Genomic DNA, 24,531 nt, shown 5'->3' with positions numbered 1-24,531 from the left:
TTAACAAAGGAACCTCTGTAGTTTCCCAATTAAGAAAATGGACATCATTTAAATTTTATTCCGGTCAAAAAATTCAAGTGCAAGTGATTTAAATAAAAAATCAAAAATTCTTTTTTAAAATCGTGACTTTTTTCAACCCTGCTGAGAACATTTCTAAACACGATACAGTAAAATTCACACAGTCTTTTATTACTTGTAACGCACTGATAACCCTTCCAAATAATAATAGCAATAAATTTTTAAATATTTTGAGTAATAAGATAAGTCTATTTACGATGGACAAATTAATTTAACTTTAATTAAAATTTTACTTCACTGCTCTTCCTTAATATATATATAATAAGAAATGTGATGCTGAAATGCTATTTTTCATGTTATCATTGCAACAGAAGTTCAAACTGAGTACTTAAAAAGTTTGATACACAAAATAAAACTTTTACAAAATGGATTAAATATTACAATTGAACCTACCCTAAAGGATGGCATTTTCGGCATAGCCGCACGAAATCCTAAACCAATACCGCCGAGGCCTACAGAATCCAGTCCCAAGCTTTCTCTATTCGTATCTAGTAGTGACGCTAATACGTTCTCTTTTTTAGAAGCTTCTTCTATCTCTAACGAGGTAACTTGGCTCTGAAAAACAGAAAAAGGAAATTAACAGACAGTGGAAATTAATGGCGCCAGTGAAACAACAAGAATTTATGAATACTATGAAGAACAAATGTCACAATCATAATAACAAATAATAATAATAAAAAAAAAGTGATCGGGATTCAAGTAGCTATGCGGATTATCCTATTCTGATAACATACAATACCGCCGTTATTTTTTAAATCCACACTCGGATAAAACACAGTAAATATGGTAATATATAAATTATTATTATTATTATTATTCCACTATACACGTTGTATGTCAAGTAGGAAAACATGCAATAAAGAAAATGTCTAGTGCATTATTCTGAACTTAATAATAAGACTGGTATTCTTTTGTCTGTATCCAATGATATAATTTAAAGAATTCTTCATGTATATAAAACTAGATAAATATATAAGCACAATATCAGTTTTATTAAGAAAAAATTCCATTTCTTCGTGTTAGGCAGTACATAAATATTAACCATGACGGAAGTTCTATTAATGCATCCTGTTCCGGAAACTCGACATAAATAATTATAACTCATTATTATTAGTATGTAAAACGAACGACCAAGAGTGGTATTTTATTTTAATGTAGTACAGCATTTCATTCCAGAACATTTCCTTCACTAATATACAGCAAACTTAACTTCCTATATTCAACTCCGCCAACTTATTATCTCCGAGGCATTTATAAAATGTCACGATTAAAAGTAGTTAGATTAACTTTTTCATCAAACAATTTTCGAATGAGTGGATCAATTTCATTATGATTTTCAGTAGTAAAAAGATTATGACTTACCTGTAAGAAAAGAACAACACTATGATCGAATAGGTCAATTAATTTAGAGATTATCAACTAAAAAGTGATTAATCGCACTTAAAGAGAACTTGAAATCTAGTGCATCTTTTATATCCATATAAATCTTAACAATTATCTTCGAATATTAACAAACTTAAACTGTTGGCATGAACAGGAAAAATTGATACAAAGAAGTTAGTTACGAATCATTTTACTCCTCTTTATATCGCAATCTTCTTGTAATTACTTTGCATGATGATGCCACCTGTACTAGTTCGCAGACTTGAAGATTGTTGTAGGTTTTGTATGAATAGCCAGGAACTATAAGAACACAGTGTTTAATTTTCAAAAAAAATACTTTTCGTCGGAGCTTTATAAACTGATACAAATTAACAACACCTTTTAACATGGTTGTACTACGTTCAGAAATATAGTACATATATTTTTATCCGTACTCTAAAACATTTATAATTTACTAGCATCAATTACCCACTTCGCTGGGTTAAATTAAGAAAAAATAGTAATATGTTTCGTTAGTCAGTCACTTTTTACTATTACTAAAGCGCTCCTTGATATTGGTCATTTTCGATAATTTTTTTTTATCCCCTCTCCTCCCCATGTTGCGGGCCACAGTATCGGAAGTGTCATTGTTCATCTCAGCGACACCGAAAAGTAGAATTCGACACTGATATTGGTAATTTTGATTATATATATATATGTCCATTATTTTGGCATGACATTGAAGGCTTGACTTACCATAGTTAGAATTATCCGATTTAGGTCACATATGCGCCGTTTTGTTCGATAACCTGTTGCCATTTGGAAGGTAATATCATGATGCCTCTCTCATAGAAGCCCTTGTCCCTAGTGGCAAAAAACTGAGACAGTCGATTTTCACAAGCCTCTCTTGAAGCGACTTTTTCAGCAGCAAACGTGTTTGCCCTGGACAGGAACAGATGGTAATCACTCGGTGCCAGGTCCGGACTATAAGGTGGATGCATAAGAACCTTCCAACCAAGCTCCCGGAGCTTCTGGCGAGTCACTATCGATGTGTGTGGCCTGACGTTGTCCTGATGGAACACAATGTCTCTCCTATTGGCCAAAGCTGGCCGCTTTGGGCTATTGCTGCCTTCAGTTCCACTTTCATTTGGACATGCCTTATATGTAACTATTACTTGTTATCTGGACTATATAATGTCAGGACATTACTTTTCTATTTTTCTTTCTTTGCACGACCAGTTTGACTTCAAAGATATGGCATGCCTTTGCAATTACTAAGATATGAATGTAGCCTTGATTATCACACTGCTCCGGTCAGTGTTTAATTTCAAGCTCATTAAAAACTGTTTATTTAAACTATATACATATCTGGACCTTAAAGGTAAGTTATTTTTTAATGAAAATGAGTTATTGCCAGATTTGAGACACGTGTTCTGATATCTCTTATTCTTAGAAAGCTTGTACTTGTATTATGCATACTTTAGGAGATAGCAACAATAAAACTGGATATAAGTCCGAAGGCACTTAGAGGCAAAAAGAAGTAAGTCAACAAGATCTGACTCATTCCTTTCTGCTTTTAAACAACTGTAATTTGTAAATGGCGCTTTCATACATAAGTATATCTGACTTATAACTTTTTGTACATTCCAGTCGCGTTTGTTCTCAGTGGAAGGTGTCCACCCGTTTCATTCGTGGGTATAAAATACTTGAAATGGTTAAAGCGAAATCTGATACAAAAACACAATACTGAAGATGTTAATTTGTCAAAAAATATTCAGTCTTCAGATGAAGAATCGTTAGTTGATTCGGAATCGTCATAAGATGCGTTGCAAAATGATACGACCAGTGCATTAAGGTACGAAAAGTGTATGCAAAATAAGGGAAATGAACTGCATTGGATAGTTGATGTAACACTGACAATAAATCACAGGAAATCAAGCAAGTAGTACCTACATTGTAAGGCAAAGTGTGTAGAAATACAAGAAACAATGGGTATATAGAGAAATGCACTGCTAAAGTGATACGACCACTGCACTTAATACCCTATGTATGAACCATTGTTCACTGCTATTTGAAACACGCGGTCAAATATGGTATTCACTAGGTTCTGTAACGTGGAAATGTCAAGTGCATCTCATGCTCGAATAATAGCATCTTTCAACGACTCGATACTATCGTATCGTCGACCTCCAGCATACACTTGCCGACACAACACACCCCAAACATTTTCCATTGGATTCAGGTCTGGGAAGATTGCAGGCCAATCCATTACGCGCATGTTTTTATAGTCAAACCATTCTTTGGTGGATTTGACCACATGTATAGAGACATCATCTTTTTGAAAGACCCATAAAGGTTCACCAATTATTTAACAAAGTAGCGAAGGGAAGCAGATTATTTTCGAGCGAAGTTTGAATCAGTGACCTCCATACGGCAAGAAAGGAAAGCAAGATTGGTTTTACCATAAGCATCAAACCCACCCCAGTCTATTATACACTTGCCACCTTGCTGCCGTTTGGAAAATATATTTTCTTCTTTCCTCAAATCATGCCAATAATATGCCCAACCATCTGATCTGTCTAAATTACATTTCTTTTCATCAATAAAGATAACCCGCTTCCATTCCTCTTTCCAGTGCACATGCTCTTTCACCCATCGTAGTCTCTTGCGCTTGTGATCGGCGGTGAGTCGAGGTTGAACTTTCTTTTTCTTGTATTGCAACACATTGCACTGCTGCACAGCGCGGCACAAGATTGACTTGTGGACGTTTATGGTAGGATCACCGGACAGGTTGCCTAGACTTGTATTACCACACTAAGAATTTCAAGCAAGTTCATAGAAAACGTAATGCTGAAAAGGTGCGGCTCATCAGCTGGAGTAATTCCCAAAGATGGTAGAGAACATTATATACCTGCAAGCAAAGTTAGCGAACAAAGTATCTTTATTGTAAAAGAACACATTAAAAGCTTCCCATCTTTTCAGAGCCACTACACCAGAAACAAAGGTCAGAAGCTTTGCCTTAGAAGTGATCTGAATGTAGCAAAGATGTATCAATTGTACACTGAAATGTGCAATGAACGAAATCTGGCCCCAGTAAAAGAACCAATTTATCGTCGACTATTCAATGAAGATTTCAATATCCCTTTTAAATTTCCCTCCAAGGATTCTTGTGATCGTTTGTGAAGAATTTAATATCAAACTGAAAAGCTGTACAGATGAAAAACTGGTTGAGAAGAAAAGGTACAGGAAACACATTGATGAAGTACGTCTTCGTTACAAGTTTAAATCTACGGACAAAGATAGATCCAATGAAAACAAGTTTCATCGTACTCTGCTGGTGGATTTACAAACGTGTCCCCAACGAGAAAACTTATCAACTCCAAAGTTTTTACAAACGGAAGCTCTGAACATTCAACTACACAGTTTTTGATGCAACAGACGGAAAATACTGTTGTGTTGTTTGAGATGAAAGTATTGGTGGTTGAGGTGGAGATGACTTTGCTTCAGCATTGCTTTCTGTTATTCAGGGACATCCTCACAATGTGAAAAGTATAATCTTATGGTCGGACAACTGTGCTGCTCAAAACAAGAACTTTTCACTTATCTTGTTTTGCATACGGATCATTGCACAAGGTCCGGAATTAGAAGTTATCGATCACAAATATTTACTGAAGAGGCATACACATAGTGAAGTTGATGGTTCTCATGCCATTATTAAGAAAGACAACAGAAGAACTCACCAAACGATTACTATATGTCAGAAGTTGGCAAATTTTATTGCCGCTAACAAAAAATTCTATAGCTGTCCATACACAACTATTGAGCCAGTTTTTGAATTTCAGCCCCTTGCACAAACTGGAGGACAGTTAATAAACCGCAAGATATCAGTGTCTGCAGAAGCAGTGAGAATCAGTGACGCTGTGTGTATTCGTGTCAGCAGAGATTTGCTATTTTGTTACCTATACAAGAAATCATTTGCACATGATTTCATTACAGTGAACGTTCAGCGCAACCGCCGATCGATCATCATCTTACCCACAACATTGAATCCTGTTACAGATAAGCAACATTCAATCAGTTACAACAAATGGAAAGACTTACAAAATTTGAAGAAGTGGATCACCATGTATATCATCACTTTTTTGAAACACTTCCGCAAGCAGGACAGAAGGAAGAAGATATTGAATTGATCGATGATCCTAAAGCTCAAGAACTTGAATAATGATGTTTGCTTGCACTTTTGTTGCATTCCATGTTTCTTACATATGTAGCTGTTCACTTAAAGCAAACCTCAAAATAAATCTCTGTAATCCTTTCAACAAACCTTCTCAAAAAATAGAGGAAATGAGATAAATATCCTGCCTTTGAAAGAAATGTCACTTTTTAAAAATATTTTTTATTAAACGGTGAAAATACAGACAACTGTCGCAATAAGACCTCTTAGTAGGGAACATTCACAAATTATTTTGAATTAAATTCAGGTCAATTGCTACTTATTTAGAGTGAAACACAACTTTACACTCTTTTATGTCTCTCTTGAAAATTTGACAAAAATAATTTACTCCCCTCTGCCTTTAAGGTCCGGATATAAAGTTATGGGGAAATAGCTAATGAAAATGTGCCCGATGATTATGTTCATTATTATAAAGTTAATGCTTTATTTTACTATTATTACGTATTTTTTATTTTCTTGTTAATCTTTTTTGAAACAAAATATTACTTAAAACCGAGATCTTTTGAGTTAACCACGTTAAACAAAGTTGTCCCCAGGTAAGAATCTGATAAATGTATGTTTTTAAGCGCCTGTTACTTTGACTATTAGAGCCCTAGGAAGTTGCTTTCATTCATCCTTTGTGCAACAGATACCTCACGAATCTTGTTCGCTCAACTTACTTGTGTAAGATTTGCGATTGGTGGAGGTAATTGGTAATATGTTGTTATTATTATTATTAAAAAAAAAAATAGCCAATAATAATTCATACTTTTACAGAATCTACTTCAAATGAAGGGTAAGGGCAATAAAGAAGGAATGTCACAAAACTGCATTTTCGAGAAAACGGCGTTTTAATATTGCAAACCGCGTTCAAAGAATAGGGTTATTAAATCTTTGGCCTCTTTTTACATGGACATTTCTACATCTACGCATGCATAGCATATACAGTCAAATAGTACCAAGAGTAACCAACAGATAGGACAAAGCACCGGCAAAAGCACATACATGGACATTCCTTGTTTTTTCCCCTTACCCTTCAAATATGAATGGCATTTTACACCTTTTAATTTTCTTCAATTCTACTTTCGAATGAAGCATACCGATATTTAAAAGAGAAATTGATGACACGATTTTTGTTGATGTAATTGTAAATGCTTAGAATTTCTCTGAACACCAAAAAATATTAGACACAAAATCCTTATAACTAAGTGGAAGCCTTCATCTCATATAACGTTACCTTTGCATAGCGTTCCTGATCATCCCACCATGTTTCGAAAGACTTAAAAGCTGTGTTCTCGATCATTTTCTTGTTAAAATCTCGCTTGAGAATTTGTTTTAGTTCACTGATTATTTTCTCTATAACCCCACTGCAAAGTAAAATTCAGAATTAATACGTGCTGTATTTAGGACCATACAAACATACATTAAATATATATTATACTGTGTCGTTAAAACAGAGGTCTCAGTGAAATCACATGGGAATTAAAATACAGTGAAACTTCTATCCTCAACAGCGACATAAACATAATGAGTGAATGACAAAAAACAGGAATTTTCATATGTAATTCAATTATATTAAATCTATACTAAGCAGAGCTCGTTCAACAGGAAAGAACGTTATTCTGACTCAATAGTAGAAAACATATGGTGCTACCATAAAAGTGTGACTTTCCTTTACCATTACTCATAGTGACTTATAGAATATGTGCAGATACTTCGTAAAGAGAAGAAACATCTTAACGAATTGTAGCTGAATAAGCCTATGTTTTCAGCCAGTTCATTCTTACTGATCGTTTTGAAGGAAGAAGATGAAGAAGCCCTGTTCATTTCAATACTTTCGAAATTCTTTTTCACTAATGACATATTTTGTTCTGCTGACATATCAATCGATACATTAATTAATGTTCACCTAATATATATAGCGCTAAAAATACATAAATTATGCTATGCACAACATTGCCACATTCCTATCTGGCTTTGCTACGCATAGTCATTGCTACAGATAAATTACATAGTTTAAGTTAGATATATCTATATTAAGTGAAATCTTGTCTACAACGAAAATACGAGAGACACTCGTTACCCACAAGTTACAATCGTCAGCCGATATGAATATCCATATATACATTAAATATCTAAAACTGAAGTTCTAATCATGATTTGTTACTCTAAAGTTGAACACATACAATGGAAAAAGAATAATTTAAAAGAATACGTTTACGCTTCGGTGGACTACATTATCATCCTGTTACCACTTGCTAGCGGCATATAATACAGTACTGAAGGTGCGCTGCCTTCTACCAAACTTTTAATTCTCAATTATGCGACCTCAAGTAAGCTCCTTCAGCTTCTCACATACATGTTCGCGCACCACGATTCAACTTCACTGCATGCTCGTACCACCACCTACGCATAGTCATCGGTCATTAGCAGTCACTTGGTGTTTCCTCGAAATCTTTTTTTGAGTTTAACGTCCCACGAATATGCTTCGAGGCTAAGGGAGTTGGCGATGATGAGATGGATAATAATAGAGGAATGACGAAAGCAGAAGGAAATCCGTAATCACCGAGAAAACCCACCTCTCAGTGTTTGTCCACCAAGAAGCCCACTTGGCGAGCTGGGATCGAACCAAGAATTCCACGCGCTAGAAGTGTTCACGAAATCGTATTGCTTTGCGGGTGTTTACTTACTTATGACACACAAACAAACTTTTCTAAATATTCAGTAGGACTAGTAAGTATTTGCTAGGGCAGTCTACGACAGGTGGCTCCATATTCGCTGCTTCGAATAGTCGTCTTGAGTATGAGTATCATTAGACTGAAAATATCTTTTATGTGGGACACATCAGTCGTCTCGTTGCCCTAGCATCGGGGACCTATACAGTTGTATTTAATCGAAAAGAGGAGGTATTACCTTGATTTTTTTTTTCGGAATATAGTATAAGTTTTGCTATACTACACCTGCCGTTTCACCTGGCGCATTTCTAACAAACTCCTGGTGGCACCCTTATCAAAAACTTATAAATGCTGCTGTATATAATTTTAAAAACAAATCATTTAATATGAATTATACATTTATTTTATTTTCTTTCAATAACTGCTACCGCACTAGTATTTATCTAATACAGAAATACCTTCCGTACGGGCCACTATTTATATTTTGAGCCTAACAATGCAAAAAACAATAATTTATCATTGAAAATTAATTTAGTGTTTTCCGAAATATTCTCCTTTATGATCAATACACTTTTGCATTCGTTCAAACTATTTCTCAAAGCATTTTTTTTTTTTTTTAAATCTTCTTGAGACACCTTCATAATATAGTTTTTGAACGCATCAACTTCTTCCGAAAATCGTTGTCCACAATTATTCTTGACATTCGGGAACAAGTAGTAGTCACTGGGTGCCAAATCAGGAATGTACGGCGGATGGCCCATCAATTCGATTTTTTGAGTGTTCAAATAGTCGGTTGTTAGACGAGATGTTACGATAACGAGTAAAATCGTTATATTAGCGTTTCAAAGTGGCAAAGGATAAGGCTTTATCGCCAACTGTGGAAGTAAGTTGATCGATGCACTCTTGTCTTGATAATCCACGTCGAAAATCGTAATAAATCGCACGAAAATTTTTACGAGTTAATTCCGTTTCTCTGTTGTCACGCAATCTTCAAGTCAACGTAAACAACACAAATAGAGCTGACAAAACATTTGAAGTACGTTATGGTCAACAATGTCAAACGTTTCTATGCACACGAAAATAGCGCCTACCTGCAATCAGTGTTGCCAAGGGTCAAAATATAAATAGGGCCCTCGTATTAACACGCAGTAAAACTGTCATGATATACAAACTGTAAAGAAAACGTGCAATCTTCGAAACGATTTCTTCCTTCCAATGGAACAAAAAGATCTATTGAACAGGATTGCAAAATGTCTTCTTACAAAAGTAAAGTATATCCATTTATAAAATAAGTAAACCAAGATACTTATTTTATTATTTTAAGAAGATAATTTATCTATATAACTTCCCCCGAAAAAGGGAGGGTAAACAACTCCATTCCATCACCGGGAGCGTGACGCAGCAGGTGACTGCAGAATTTGAAACAGCAAGGGATCAAATAATATAGCTATGAAAGTACTTGTTAAAAAAATGGTTTGGACACAAACATCATACCGAACTCGGAGTTACATTTATCGATTTCTTAAATTACAACCTCTCAAACGATTTATTACTCAGCCTCTTGCTATTTCACTTTTTTTATGACACTCACTGGAGTGAGGATTATTTTTAAAGTTAAGTATCCTGGCATTTCTGAGATTCTGAATATAGTTACAGATTTTATAGGAATACTGTATTTTTTTAAGAAGCGATCTGCATTTTCGATCTATATTTTTTAGATCTTTTTATTCCATTTACCACAAGAAAGACTCTCAAATTTCGTCAATGTACTTCATTTACATCCCGCATAACATTGATATTAAATCAAAATAAAAATATAAACTTACTGGATAGTTCGTGACTGAGGATCATCCAAAGGCTGTGGTGGCTTTTGTGAATGAAACCCGGAATATCCATATGGCATAGGAGGCGCTCCAAGTCCCAATGGAGGATAATGACTGGGGATTCCTGACATTGGTGGAAGATAAGGTGGTGGATACGGAGCAGGGGGGACTCCAGGAGGTATAGGATAGCCGGGAATAGCAGCTCTCCAAGTATAAGGGTCTGACGTATACAATGTGTTTAAGTATGGCGGGCGTGGAGCACCAGGTGGAAAGTATGCAGCAGGCACTGCCGGAAATGGAATTGGCGGATATGGGTTCTGCACTGCATTCATGGGATACGTAGGAAATGAAGTCACTTGAGTGGCCGGACCACCATCTGTTCTCATCACCGGTGCCTCCTGATGCTCTACGATCTTTTCACCTCCTGAGCTTAAGCTTGAAAGACTCATCCGATCATCATCATCTCCCTTTTCTGAACAGCTCCTTTCATCCTGAAGTGGTGTTGACTTTCTACTTTCCCTTATCAAGGCAATTTCCGAATCACTATTACTGTGTTGTGGACTATAATAACCTGAATTCTCCAGCATACTCAGAGGTTTACCGGGCCAAAATTTTTCACATTTGTTAATTTTTTGCTCCAAGTCCGACTGATATATTTCCTTGAGTTTACTAGGTTGTAATCTTTGTAGTACACTGTCTACGCTATCCAGCAATAGTCCTGATGTTTCCCGTTTCTCTCGCTCTCGCGCCATCTTCGCTTGTTCGATGCCAATTCTATGCCACTTGAGATATTCTTCTCGCGAAAGAAATGGAGAGGGTGGTGTCGATAGAGGTTCTTGGTCCAACTCATCGGGGTGAGACCATTCAGGTGGTGGTGGAGGTGGTTCCTCATCCGGTGGCGGTGGAGCCGGAACTGGCGGCTCTAACGGGGGAACTGGGTGTTCTGAATCAGAATCACTTGGTGACTGACAGCTAGGAACTCTCTCACATCTTTTAAGCCTATTTTTACCCGACTTACTGGATGATTTACTTTCTTCGTCAGAGTCACTACTAACACTTAACTGTAGAAAAGAAAGCGCCATGCCTGATGGCGTTTTCCCTTTCAGTAACATTTCTATTCTAGTATCTAAATCTAGTCCTTTTCTCGATTCAGGAGATGAGCTACGACTTTTCGTTTTACATGTTTTTAAGTTTTCTTTCTTTTCTCTTCCCTGTGACGGTTTATCATATTCTTCTCCACTTCTTTCTTTTTTCATCTTACTTTTTGAAGAGTTTATTTCATTAAGAGTTTTTACTTTATGATCCGTAGAAAGTTCATTTCGATCATTGTTCACTACGGTATCTTGGCTGCTATTCCACGAATTGTTTGACGATGAAACCTGAGTATGCCCCAGGGACTTTCGAACATCACTCTGCTGGATACTAACACTTGGCACAGTAGGAGGCGGCTGAGAAGTGTCCCAACTTTGTCCCCATTGAGGATGCGATGATGGCGGGTGATACGATGGATGCGGAATGGGCGGATGATGGGCTGCTGGAGGATGATGATGTTGTCCGGGAGGTGGATGACAGGGTGGTATGGGTACTTGAGGAGGAATGGAGGCGTTAGGTGGTGGTTGATGAAGTGGTGGAAGTGGATGATGATGAATGGGGGGTGGTTGATGACCGTGAGGTGGAGGTGGTTGATGCGTTGGTGGTAGTGCATGTGGAGGCAACTGATGACGGGGTGGCAAGCCAGGATGAGGGGGTTGATGTGGCATAGGGGGCTGATGTGGATATGTCGGTCTGAGGCCGGGAATATGCGGGCCTGCAGATGGCGGCAAAGATGGCGGAGGATGATTAGGAGGTACAACAGAATGCGATGTTGGAGGTGGAGGATGACCAGGTGGATAGGAAGTATAGGGAAGATGAGGAGTTTGTGATCCACCTGTCGGGTAATGATTAAACTCATACCCCACCGGAGTAGACCGCGCTGAGTGATTGGAATGATATCCGTAGTCTTTATAGCTCCTCTCGGATCCAGCATAACTTGATTCGCTCTGTCCCGTTCCATATCCTATATCACTAACACTAGAACTTGGAGTAGGAAAATCATGACGCGAAAATCGATGGTCCCCTTCACGAGCACCATTAAAGTCCCGCACATCGTGATCTTTCTTAGATGCTTCTTCCTTATCTCCTACGAACTCTACTTCATCAGCAGAATCTCGTTCCGCTGGAATTATCACAGGTTTCTTCAGTAACTTTTTCTTTCTATCTTCTTTATCCACTTCTTCTTCTGCTTCCTTCTCACCCTTCTTATCCTGCGTTTTCTCTTCAAATAAGCGACGACATTCTTCACCTACAAAATAAAATTATAGTGTCACTCAGCCTGCTTTAATCTTTCCTGTATGTTCATCTTCAAAACCTATGTCAAAATGTTTTAATTTACTTCATTACACACTGATCCTTATTGTAAAAGTCACATATCTACATTGTAACTAATGTTCACATGAATAATATCTGATTTTATATCAAAATTTACTTTTGACATCTCCCTCTACAACGTAACTCAGAATATGATATCCAACTGTTTTGCAATACTATTAAAAAAAAAAAAAAAAAAATACATATCTTTCTCTTATAGATAGGTTAAGAAATCCTAGATTATTTTAATAATGTATCTCTCGATCATGCAGAACACTTATTGAACGTAAAAGAAAGAAAAAATTAGCGTAAACCTCACCTGACTAATATCTATAGCTACAGATAAAAAGAACAGCTCTTTTGGGATGGAGCTTTTTCCTCCCACAAAAAAACGGAGTTTTAGCTTTATTAAAAGAATTTTATTAAGCGAGAAGTAAATATCACCTTTGATTTCCTGTGGTGAATTCTACAAGTGCTTTTACAACATTCAGTACGCTGAGGCCCAAGTTCAGTCCGGGCTGGCTATTTTGACTGGTTTCAAATTGGTACTTCAATGATCGCCAGTAAGAGTAAGTTATGTAGTTCAATATATCACTTGTGTAATCTTGGTTGCCAAACCATTTTATGAAGTGCCTTTCTAACTTTTTTTTTTTTTTGTCATGTATTTTATGGGTTTCTTAAATTCTAGCTGGCATGCAAGAATATAGGACAATATACCATGAAACAGACACAAAACTGTTTTCGTTTTGGTATTAAAGTCCCTTATATCTCATTTTCTGTTCAGAGAATTTAATGTAAGTTCAGTTTACAAAATTACAGCTACTAACGGCAACTTGAGTATGTAGTTTAATGGTAGTGAAAGTTTACAATTCTTGTTCCGCGTTTACTCCCTACATAAACGTTTCTTTAACTTCTGGAACGCTACTAACTGAACTTACAGAAGTTTCAGTTTATGCATAAACTGTAAATGATAATTTGTTCCCCAAAATCAAACTACTACAACGTTATTAGAGGTTTTACTAAAACATTTTTACAGCTGAACTTCACTCTAATAGTTCTACAAACAATTCAATGGGATTAGAAAGTCGCTGCGTCCATCTTTTCCTTTCCTATCGACTAACCGATTTTCTTCAATTCATCAACTTTGCATGTTTTTTTCTTCTTTTCTTTACAGTATTTAAACGTTTCTTAGTGTTGTAATGGGAAAATAAAGGAGAAATGTATCATTACTTTATTAGAATTGAAATGTTTAAAGCAGCCCAAATTTACCAGGCAATATATATATGTTCGAGACTTTTCATCTCTACATATGCTTGTATCTCTAAATCTACTAACGGTTCAAGTTTAGCACCCCTTTTGAGCTTCACTTTCTAAACGGAATTCATAATTAACATTAACTCCTACCCATTACAACCATGAAAGGTTACAACCAACCAAACGGGTAATAAACTGCGTGATGAGCGGTTCGTATAAAAGCTTCCAAATCCATTATTTCTGGCCTTGTCGATTGGGATTTGTTACATCTCATAATTTAAGTACCTAATTATCTCATGATGCTATGTCAACACTGACTTCAACCGTATTCGAATCGAGGGCAGGCCCGATGAATATACGACTACATGGGAGCTAACATACAAAAGCCTGACTCTTAAGTCACAACGGAGAAAACTGTAACTGCATTATCTATCTTCTAAAATGTTTCTTCACGGTTGTCATATTATGAACGATACGTATCTTGAATTATATCGAAGAAGGAGAGAAATAAATCAAACGAAGAAGTAAACATATTAAGTGTGTATTTGTTCAGTCTGTATCTGTGATGTTCTAGTATTCCATTCTTTCTCATCCTTTGTTTCTCACTGAGTAGACGATTTTCTCCAATTTGCCAGGAAGATTAAAAATCACATACACGGAGAAGAGAAGACTAAATCATACAGTTGGCAGACTTACAGTGTTAATGTTCAGTAAAATCTCCCCCTCCCGCCTCATTTAAGCATAGCACGGACCACGGAATTACCTTCCTTGAAATCAAAAGGAACTTCTATTATTTTAATTAATCAGAAGAAATCGGTCAACAAGGATCATATCGAAACATACGGTGAAAGTTTTCTCTGCATAGTACGTGCCACAATTGAGGGTCGATGGTCTTGCAAATAGGGTAAATACACTGGTTGCAATACTGTCAGATTTAGCTTTAAAGAAATTCTTCCGTAGTAACTTAACAAAAATACTCTATCACTACACGACTGTAAGTATGAAAGGTTATGGTTCTCTTTACATTTCAAGCCATCTTCTGACTTTTCTTTTGAAGAACAATTCAGTAATCTTAACCTTGCTTCCAGAAATGGTGATCGTCAGGCAAGTTTTAGTTTTGTATTTGTTACATTAAAGTTTTGCATAATGGAGTTGTGACATTACATTTTCCGGTTTTATATAATGGTGCAATATTTTCTAATCCTTAGCAGTACTTGAAGTATTCGAACAACTCCAAATACATCTTCCACAAAGCGTGCGCGGCAAAACTACTTTAAAAAATTTGACACGTGAATATGCACATAATCTCCTTTTCTTGTATATGAATTCTTGAAGTTCTAAAAAGCATATAAGAAATTTTCCAATCCTCACTTAATTTTTGTTAAATGCAACACACAATGCTCTATGTAAAATACGAATACGTCAACTTCCAATCCACAGTACGTCCATTCATCATCCTTCTTATCCTTTGCAGTAATTCCAGGAAGTATACATTAAGACTATCCATACAGATCTGAAATACATCATGTAGCTCGAACTTGCACGTAGTGAAAGCAATTAAGGTTTATCAAACAGCATGTATTATTATTACTATCCAATCTCCTCAATTCGTATGCTCCCATGTCGTCTCTTCCCTTGTCTCCTAACTAATTTTCCTGATCGTAGGTGGCCTTTACACAGTAGTTCCACATATGATCCGCGCCGCTCAGGTCCTGTTCGATTAGTACATACCGTTATTACGACTAAACAGCCACTTTACAGCCCTGACTGAAAACTACTAAATTAATTGCAGCAATCAGGAATAATAACAATATAAAATACAACGCAGTTTCTTTACGACACTGTTGTCTTCGTAACACGCGATCGTTAGTTCGGTCGTCGCTGTATTGTACCTAACAGAATAATAATTTCTCCCTTCTCTCCGGAATCACGAGAGTTTATATTTTACAAGTAATCAATATTTAGCTTATAAACGATACTTAGAAAAAAAATTACTCATACGCTATAGCTCGACCGCCCTGACTCGATGCCTGAGAAGCTGAAAACACTGAAATTTTGAAGCCTGTTACAGACAGACACAATATTGTATTGACATATATTATTATTATTATTTTAAAAAAAACTGCTTAATTTCCTAAACTTGATTATATAGCTGTTTATTATTATTATTACTACTGATACAATTCCTAATTACATCTGCTACCAAGTCATTACAGTTGAACTATACTTTTATTTATTACCTGCCACAATTTACGTAATGCTAATTTTTACTAAATAGAAGCAATTTCAAAATTTTAACACTTGCACTTACCAAAAGCATCTTGGAAGACTTTTAAAACCTTTCCCATTACAGATGTATTATTAAGTTTCTCGACACAAGTTTTCGCAGACTTAACATTGTCGAAGACAATTCTTGCTAAACCTAAATGTTTATTCGTCACTGGATGATAATATATGTAAAGTTCTTCCACAATACCAAATTTTTGAACCTAGAAAAACGAGAAGAGCATAATTAATATATAATTAATAGTGTGTTGCCAAAAGTCTGATCACACTATTGATTTTCCAAAATTTTCCAAATAAAAGATACTGTTTTCATACAAAACGAAGTTTACTCTTTTTGAAAATAAACAACGTTGTTCATATAAGGATACGATGATTTATAGTCCTGTTGACATCAAGACAAATTTATTGAGGAAAGCTGCTTAGCAATAAACAGGTAACTAATGAACAGACAACTAACCGCATGCTTTGTTTGATAATGCACCGTTTCAACGACACCTAGTGGTGTGTGTATGAATCCTTGTGACTAGTTATCTACTACGACGAATAGTTGTGTGTGTGTTATTCAATGTGTCGTAATATGGGCAAAATTCGATGTAAATTTGTGACATGTGACCTTACTGTTTTCATTCGCGTGAACCTGCTGAATAGCATGAAGAACACGCAAATACTATATAACAAGGAAGAGGAACTGTTAACTAACAGTCGAAGCACGTGTTCAAGTGGTTATTTTGAGATAAAAGAGGTATTCTCTACGAAAAATCGCTCAGTAATCGGGCGGAGCAGTGTGTCGTACTCTTGAGAGATAGTCTCAAAGTAGCGTAGTAAATATTACACGGCAATTCACTGATCGTCCAAAATAATAACTTCTCTTAAAGAGAGTTCACTGGAAAAACAAGCAAACAGAATAGACATTAACCGCTCCGGAAGAACTAATAGAACTACAGAAAAGCCATTTCCAATTGATATCAAATAGAACGGTGGCCCAGCGCCTTCAGATCTATGGTCTTTGCAGTAGAACTGTAGTAAACAAACCATTCCTTTAAGCAGGAAACATTACAAAAATAAATAAATAAATAAAATAAGACTGCAACGATAAACAATGGAAAAGGGTACTCTGGACCTACAAATCTGAATTTCAACTTTTTGCCTCCCAATGCTAGTCTGTGTGTCGTCGTCCCGAAGAAGCTTTCATCTCGACCGTGTAATACCTATGCAAGGCACGGAGAAGGTATTGTCATAGTTTGGGGATGCTTGACAGACTACTAAGTTAACCATTAGGTTCGAATTAACGGAATAATGGACAAAAACTTGTTTCACAACGTTTAAATGCGGCACAGAATTCCATCAAGAACGTGGATTTGAGGCAGTAACTTTGTACTACAACAGGATTACCATCCCAAACATTCTTCCAAGCTATGCAGTAATTATCTGCAATACAAAGACGCTTACATGATTAAAAAATGGAATACTCGATACTGTCACCGGAGTGTTTACCCATCAAGCTCTTGACAGGCCAGTCCGTAAATAGATGCCAACGAATACTGAAGATATTTGGAAGCTACTAGAGTCGCAAAAGTTGGGTAAATTAATCAAACAAATGCCTGGAATTTGTAAAGCTCTTATCAAAGCTAAGGGTCGCGAAAACAACATACTCAATAAATTTGTCTCAGTGGAAACAGTACCATATGTTTAAGTTTCTTTACATGAGCAATGATGTTCATTTTACCGAGCAAGTCCAACAAATTGGGTTTTGTATGGATACTTTATTTATTTATTTATATATTTTTATTTTATTTTTTATTTGAAAAATCAGTGATGTGATCAGACTTGACAATGACTGTATATACTACAGGGTCTTGTTTAACCGACTCCCGATTAACAGAATTTCTGAGTTAACCGAATTGTTTATATAAAATCTTTACTCGTACGCGACTTTTATTTAAAACATCAGCAATGAATACAGTATTTGTTTTGGTCTAACGGTTATTTATCAAAGGATAAGCTCATTTCTACGATGCGTTCACTGTACTAATCAACTCCTCATCCCCGTCTATTATTACCATAGTATTAAACTGTACTCTAAAGGTAGAGACACATGTGAGTTGAGATTTGTATAATATACAGTAAAATACATTAAAAAAAAAAAAAAACTTCATTCCGGCTTAACCGAATTTTCGTTCAATAGAAGCACAATCACTCCAATCAAATTCGCTTATATAACAGGGTGCGTCAAAAAATGTATACACAGGACTATCACAGATTTTTTCCCCCTACTTATAAGGTTTGGGAAAAAACGTTATGTTTCTTCAACACGTGGCAGCAGAAACGTCGGTCTAGCTGTGCAACTCAGTAGCAAGAAAAAAAAACATGAACATGGCTGACGGACGTTTGAGCTTTGAAGAGCGAAAGCAGGTTATTAAAGTGGTACTGAAAGTTGGGAATTTATCTACAAAGCAAGTTATATCTTTGAATCACTTAATTTTACGCAAGCCTTACAAATTTTTAATTAAAAATAAAATCTGACCAAAGAAAATCATTTTTAATAATAATAATTTTAAAAAATAGTGTTACAGTTTCAGCAATGTATCACTGCCTTCAGCAGACAAATTATCTACTGAAGGCAATGGTACAATCCGCGGCAAAAAACCTGCAACATGAGCATATAAGTTTATTGAGAATTGACGAAGTCTTTTGCTCTAAAATAAGTGTGCACGGAAGGAGGCCGAGACTTATCCTGGTGTGATTCGTTCCACTTAGACGTTATGTTCATTCCCTGTGCTGTTAGGCGTAGTTTCACAATAAACTTACATCCTCATGTTGCAGGTTTTTTGCCGCGGAATGTACAATACCGAAACTGTAACACTATTATTAATTAATCCTTTTAAATTATATATACTATTTTTAGTATACTGGTTAGTGTTTTCCTTATTCGATTAAAAAGAACCAATGAAACTTTTTACTTTTTTTCAAGCATGGAGGCATTGTAGTACACGTTACGTAAGGTCTCACGCCTTTCTGCGTCGAGACATAGGGGGGGATGACGTCATAAGTTACAAAAAATTTTTGTTATACCTATTTTTAAAATTTTTGGCGGGTTTACTTTTGCACCTAGAAGATTGAAATTTTACACACGTATTCAGTGCACCCCGTAGTAGTTTTCAGACTGTTTCAGATCTCTGCGATAACACAGGGGGATCCAGAATGATAAAAAAGAAAGTTAGAAAATGGGATATTTTTAAACAAAAATCCCTTTTTTCTCGATTTTCTTGCCTCAGGTGTACAATGGAAAAATGTGAATGGTATCGTTTGAAAGGCTGTTCTATTCTGAAGAGAATGATGTACGAACAATGAATCTAGGATAAACAGGGATATCTCATGAAGTTTTTAATTGAGATACTCTTTTATACGGGAATCTGGGGTATTGTGGGGATATTTTTTGGCGGGCTTACTTTTGCACCTAGAAGACTGAAATTTTGCACACACACATTTAGTGCACCCCTTCGTATTTTTCACTTTTTTTTCAGATATTTGTGTTAACACAAGGGGCAAAGGTAAAAAATGTAATATTTTTAACAAAAAATCCCCTTTTTCACGATTTTCCCGCCTCAGATACACGATGGAGACATGTCAAAAGGTTTAAAAGGTTGTAATATTCAAAAGAGAATGATGTACGAATCATGACCTTAGGATAAATAGGGATGTCTCAGGAAATCTTTATATTACATCCGGGTCTTTTGGAGTAATCTGGGGCATTGTGAGTCTTATTGGAAAGATTTTTCCCACCCTTACTATTCAAGATAGAAGTTTAAGATTTTGTATACCCTTTACTGCTTTTTTTAGATCTACGCGTTAACAGGAGAGTCCAGAGGGGTTTAAAATTTGAAAAGAGAAAATCAGAAAAAAATCCTGATTTTTCTCAAAATTTCCCACCTCAGGGACATGATAGGGAAATATGAATGATACTATTTGAAAAGCTGTTCCATTCTGAAGAGAATGAAGTACGAACCATGATCCTAGGATAAATAGGGATGATGCTGTAGCTGCTTGACTGAAAATCTATAATTTACCTGAAAAAAGCCAAAATTTAAAAAGGTTAAAAGTAATTTGCTTTGGTTAAATTTTAGTTCTAATTAGGTAAAAAAGATCCAAAACTAGAATGAACGGAATTCAAACCAAGTAATGACCTGGCTATCTATTACACTGATAACGAAGAGTGTTAATTTACACATAACAACGTTCATTTAAATAATAAAATAAGAATTTTCGAAGTCTTTAATATTATGATTGAAGTAGTAATGTTCTCTTTATATTAGTTACTATTGCTTACCATATCATTAAGAAAAGCCTTGTCAATATTGTCATTGAGATTACATATTGTTACTTCCAAAGGTGGTGGCGTTCCGACATAATTTGAGTCAATCTGTAATAAGAGAATAATATAAATTAAATAATTCAAGCGTCCAATTATTGAGATAAATGCAAAATACAAACTAATAAAACGAAAATGAGTTAGGAAACAAGAAAGAAATCGCGTCCTCGACATTTCATTTGTGAATATCGTTAAGCAAATTCCCACATTGTCAATATGATGACATAGAGTCTTCTTTTGTCCAAACTTGTCTTATTTTATATATAAAATTATGAACTAGGAAAATTAATTGCTAACGAAACTAATGATAGGAAACAGATAGTATTTAATATCTTGTTCTCCTTTCTTAATGTAGAATATTTGAGTTGACACTACTACTGTTTACAACTTTTATCAGTATTGAAACAAAACGCGATGTAAAGCTGAACTATTATTTTATTTAATTAGGAAAGTTATAATAATAAATTATTATCAGCGACTCGTAGAAGCAGGTCTGTCTTCTCTGAAATCAAGAGTATCTAACATAAACGAATTTCATTGTACATAAAAGTACGTTTTTCAACGCCCTTGTACATAAGTCAAAGGATGAAAAATAAAATAAAGAAGTTGAAATATGTATCCTTACGTGTATAATTTATGTAAAAACTATCTCTCACTGGACACACAGTTAAAACCTTCATTAACGATATATATATATATATATATATATATATATATATATATATATATGGCAAAATCTTTGACTAAAACGTCATCTATAAAAGATAAAATATAAATCGTAAGTCAGTTGATATGGGAATGTTATTTATATGTGGGCTATTATTTTCAACTTCCTTTAAGTTACTAAAGAATCACGTAAGATGATGAAACGTGGATGAGACGAAGCTGTTCATTGGTCGTTAACCGATTTGTTTCACGCTCGCTACTCCATAAAGATTGAACGACGGAGGCTGTCTATCGGTGTGGGGATGGGCAACGTCCAATGAACTGCTTCGTCTCATCCACGTTTCGTCATCTCACGTGGTTCTATGGTAACTTAACGAGGTTGTCAAAATATAGTAAAACAGTACTTCCTAAAAGGTGTCGCGAAATATTTGAATTTAAAAATACTGAAGCATATAATATTTAGTTAAGATCAATTTCAGTTGAGCAACAACACTCAGTACTAGTTTACAGAAATTTGAAATACTGTATTTTAATTTATATTATTATTTAAAAAAATCAAATAAGTGTGTCGCGATGCCGTGGGCGCTCAGTAAAGTGTATCGTCAGTCAAAAATGGTTGTGAAACACTGTAGTAAAATATTAAAAGTTAGAATACTGGGCAATACACCTTGCAATACTTCCTCCATACATCTTAATAAGCTCACCTTAAACCTTGGTACTGGGAGGTCCAATACTTCTAGTCTTGTCCATATCCTTGTTAAAGCCGAACGTGGATCTCTTACTTGAACTTGTGGGTAAGTGGGGTCATTTGGTACATTTCCATCATATCGATACAGCTTTGAAGCCCCTTTGACTAGAAAAGGATCCACTAACAACTTATAGTTCCGTGCTCTATGATGATGAGAGCCCGTCCGTGAACCTGAATGACTTGATTCCATTGTACCATTCATAACTGTAAACAAACTTCATAATTAGAAACAAGATAAGATTATTTGTAATAAAATTACATTTACAAAATCTATCTTCTTCGTATTACCATTACGAATGCAATTGTACTCCAATCAAGAAATTGCATATCTCCTTGCATATCTCAAAAGAAACTCGTTTTTAAACAATCCACACATTCTCATTTTTGGAACAGTTTATGTTACATAGAAAGATTAAAGCTACAAAATATATCAGCAGGAAATACTAGGATTACTCAACATACAAACTGTAACTAATTAACTCTATGGCCTATGGAACCCGAAGGCTCAATATCGCATTTGAAAACGCTCTCCATTGGTTTCTGTCCTTAGCCAACTGAATCCAGTTTCTACCTTGCATTTTTATTTCTGTGAGATCCACCTTTATATGGTCTTGCCATCTGCGCCTACATCTTCCTAATGGTTTCTTTCAAACTGGGTTTCCAGTTAAAATTCTGAAAGCGCCCCTACTTTCTTCTATTCTGGCTGCATGACACGCCCACCTGAATAACACGAATTCCCTAGTCAGTCAATATTTAATTTCTTCGTAGATATGGTTTATTAATGCTGATCCTAGCCTATATACCTGAAAATGTCCATTTTGTCGAAAGTATTACTTGAAATTTTAACGTGTTTATAAGTTGAACGTATTTAGTTTCTTCTGCATTTGCTTCTAACCTATATCCCTGCAGGCGTTTAATAAATCTGCATTTCTTTCTATTGTTCTCGTATTATCTCATATTAGACTAACATCATCAGCATAAGCCATAACCTGATTAGTGCCAGTCAGTTATAGGCTCTGGTTGCATCTTTAATTGTCCTTATATCGTATTCCAGAACAAAACTGAATAATAAATACAACAATACATCTCCCTGACTCAGACTATTCTTGACATGAAAAATCGTAGACAAGTATTTCCCTACTTGGGCTTTACTTTGATTTTCATTTAAACACATATTTATTAATCTAACTAGCTTTTCGGTATACCAATGCGGTGAGAATGTTGTACAATGTTTTATTCCTAACCGAATCGTAAGGCATTTTGGAACTCAATAAATAATTTGTGTAGCGGATCTTGTATTCCCATTTCTTTTCGAGTATTCGGCGAATGGTAAATATCTGATCGATTTCGCCTTAGTTCGCATTGATAATTTTGATACCTCCCAAGATGACAGGTATCATGTGACGAAAATTTGGAACACCCTATATATATAAATAATTTAGATATTGTAGATAGATATGTATTTCATGGTATAAAATTTTATTTTTGTTCGTATTTCGCGTCATTAGGAAAAATGGTGTCTTGGTTAGGTTAGTTTAGTTCGTAGAAGTGTAGTATATTGAATTTTTGTGTCATTTTGTATATTTTCTTGGGTTTTATGATTTTTTGTGGTAAAAACTTCATATTTTAGTGTTTTTCATGTCTTCAGAACATTTTCCTATCGAATTCTGAAGTTAGGAGTCATCTATAAAAGTTTCATAATTTTCTACGTAAATTTTTAATAATTTCTGGTTTCTATATTTTCGGCCATCTTAACATAAATTCTTAAAAAGTCCTTTAAATCGAACATTACTTTCTTCTACATGCATCATCTGACGTAAACGAAGAATTATCAGGTGTCAAAAGTTAATTGGTCGGTATTTTTCATCTTAAATCACGATTTGTTCATCCTATTGTTGTCGAGATTTATCAGCCAATCCCCGTAATCATCTTTGTGAGACAGACGCCTTGAAGAGTAGCATCCATAGTGGATGGTACGGATTTTATTAGTGTGAATAATTTTCGGCGAAATACAAAAGATTTTGGATGATTTTAAGTGAAAAATTAACTTCGAAAGAAAACCAAAGTGGTGAATGTTAAAAGAAGTTATGAAAAAAACCCACAAAGGACCGAGTGACGGAGCGAAACGAGGACAAAATAGCAAGTTGGTGTTTCGGTGCTGAAGGTTTCATGGCGCAGTAACGCTATTGTGATGAAGTTGGTATCTTCGGATAAAATTTTTTTGTAACTACGGTTTTGTTCGCACTTAGCGAATCGTAGAAAATGAATACGTAAAGAGGAATACCCGTCTCCAAATGCCTAGATAATAAACTATGGGTAGAGGCAGAATACTGGAATAAAGTAATTTCCTGCAGATTGTCCAGGTTCGATGTCCGAGGAGTGGAATCCAAAATGTTTTTGATGTAACATTTGTTCTAAAATATTGTGTTCGAGTTTGTGAGTATAACAGTGGTTTGGAAAGTGTAAACAGGAAACCAGGTTAGTGAACCAAATTCATATTACTTTACAGTACAGTTTGACGATCTAGAAGTTATGTTAGTGATAGCTACTATTTTCACGATGTGCGAGTAAAGAACCCCGTTCCCTACAGAGCTACTTTTCGATCATTCACATGTAAGCCAAACAGTTTCTCTTTGGAAAAGGGGGGGTTA

At 35.5% G+C, this 24,531-nt stretch overlaps 1 protein-coding gene across 2 annotated transcripts in view; it reads right to left on the bottom strand.

Moving 5' to 3' along the window:
- Set1 (SET domain containing 1) overlaps window positions 1–24,531 on the bottom strand; it is a 117,093-nt gene that overhangs the window by 60,797 nt on the left and 31,765 nt on the right. For both annotated transcript variants that reach the window (XM_081768803.1, XM_081768804.1), the window contains exons 2-7: window positions 21,837–22,084; window positions 20,425–20,517; window positions 16,123–16,300; window positions 10,155–12,492; window positions 6,891–7,020; window positions 472–633 (exon numbers count right to left, since the gene is read on the bottom strand). In XM_081768803.1, the coding sequence (XP_081624929.1) occupies window positions 472–633; window positions 6,891–7,020; window positions 10,155–12,492; window positions 16,123–16,300; window positions 20,425–20,517; window positions 21,837–22,082 (3,147 nt within the window). In that variant the 5' untranslated portion in view covers window positions 22,083–22,084. The remainder of the gene's footprint in view (window positions 1–471; window positions 634–6,890; window positions 7,021–10,154; window positions 12,493–16,122; window positions 16,301–20,424; window positions 20,518–21,836; window positions 22,085–24,531) is intronic.

This window comes from Thermobia domestica, chromosome 8, assembly GCF_964235325.1.
Source record: "Thermobia domestica chromosome 8, izTheDome1.hap1.1, whole genome shotgun sequence".
Lineage (NCBI taxonomy): Eukaryota > Metazoa > Arthropoda > Insecta > Zygentoma > Lepismatidae > Thermobia > Thermobia domestica.
The sequence above is the reverse complement of the archived record's forward strand: the minus strand, read 5'-3'. Positions and strand labels throughout refer to the sequence as shown.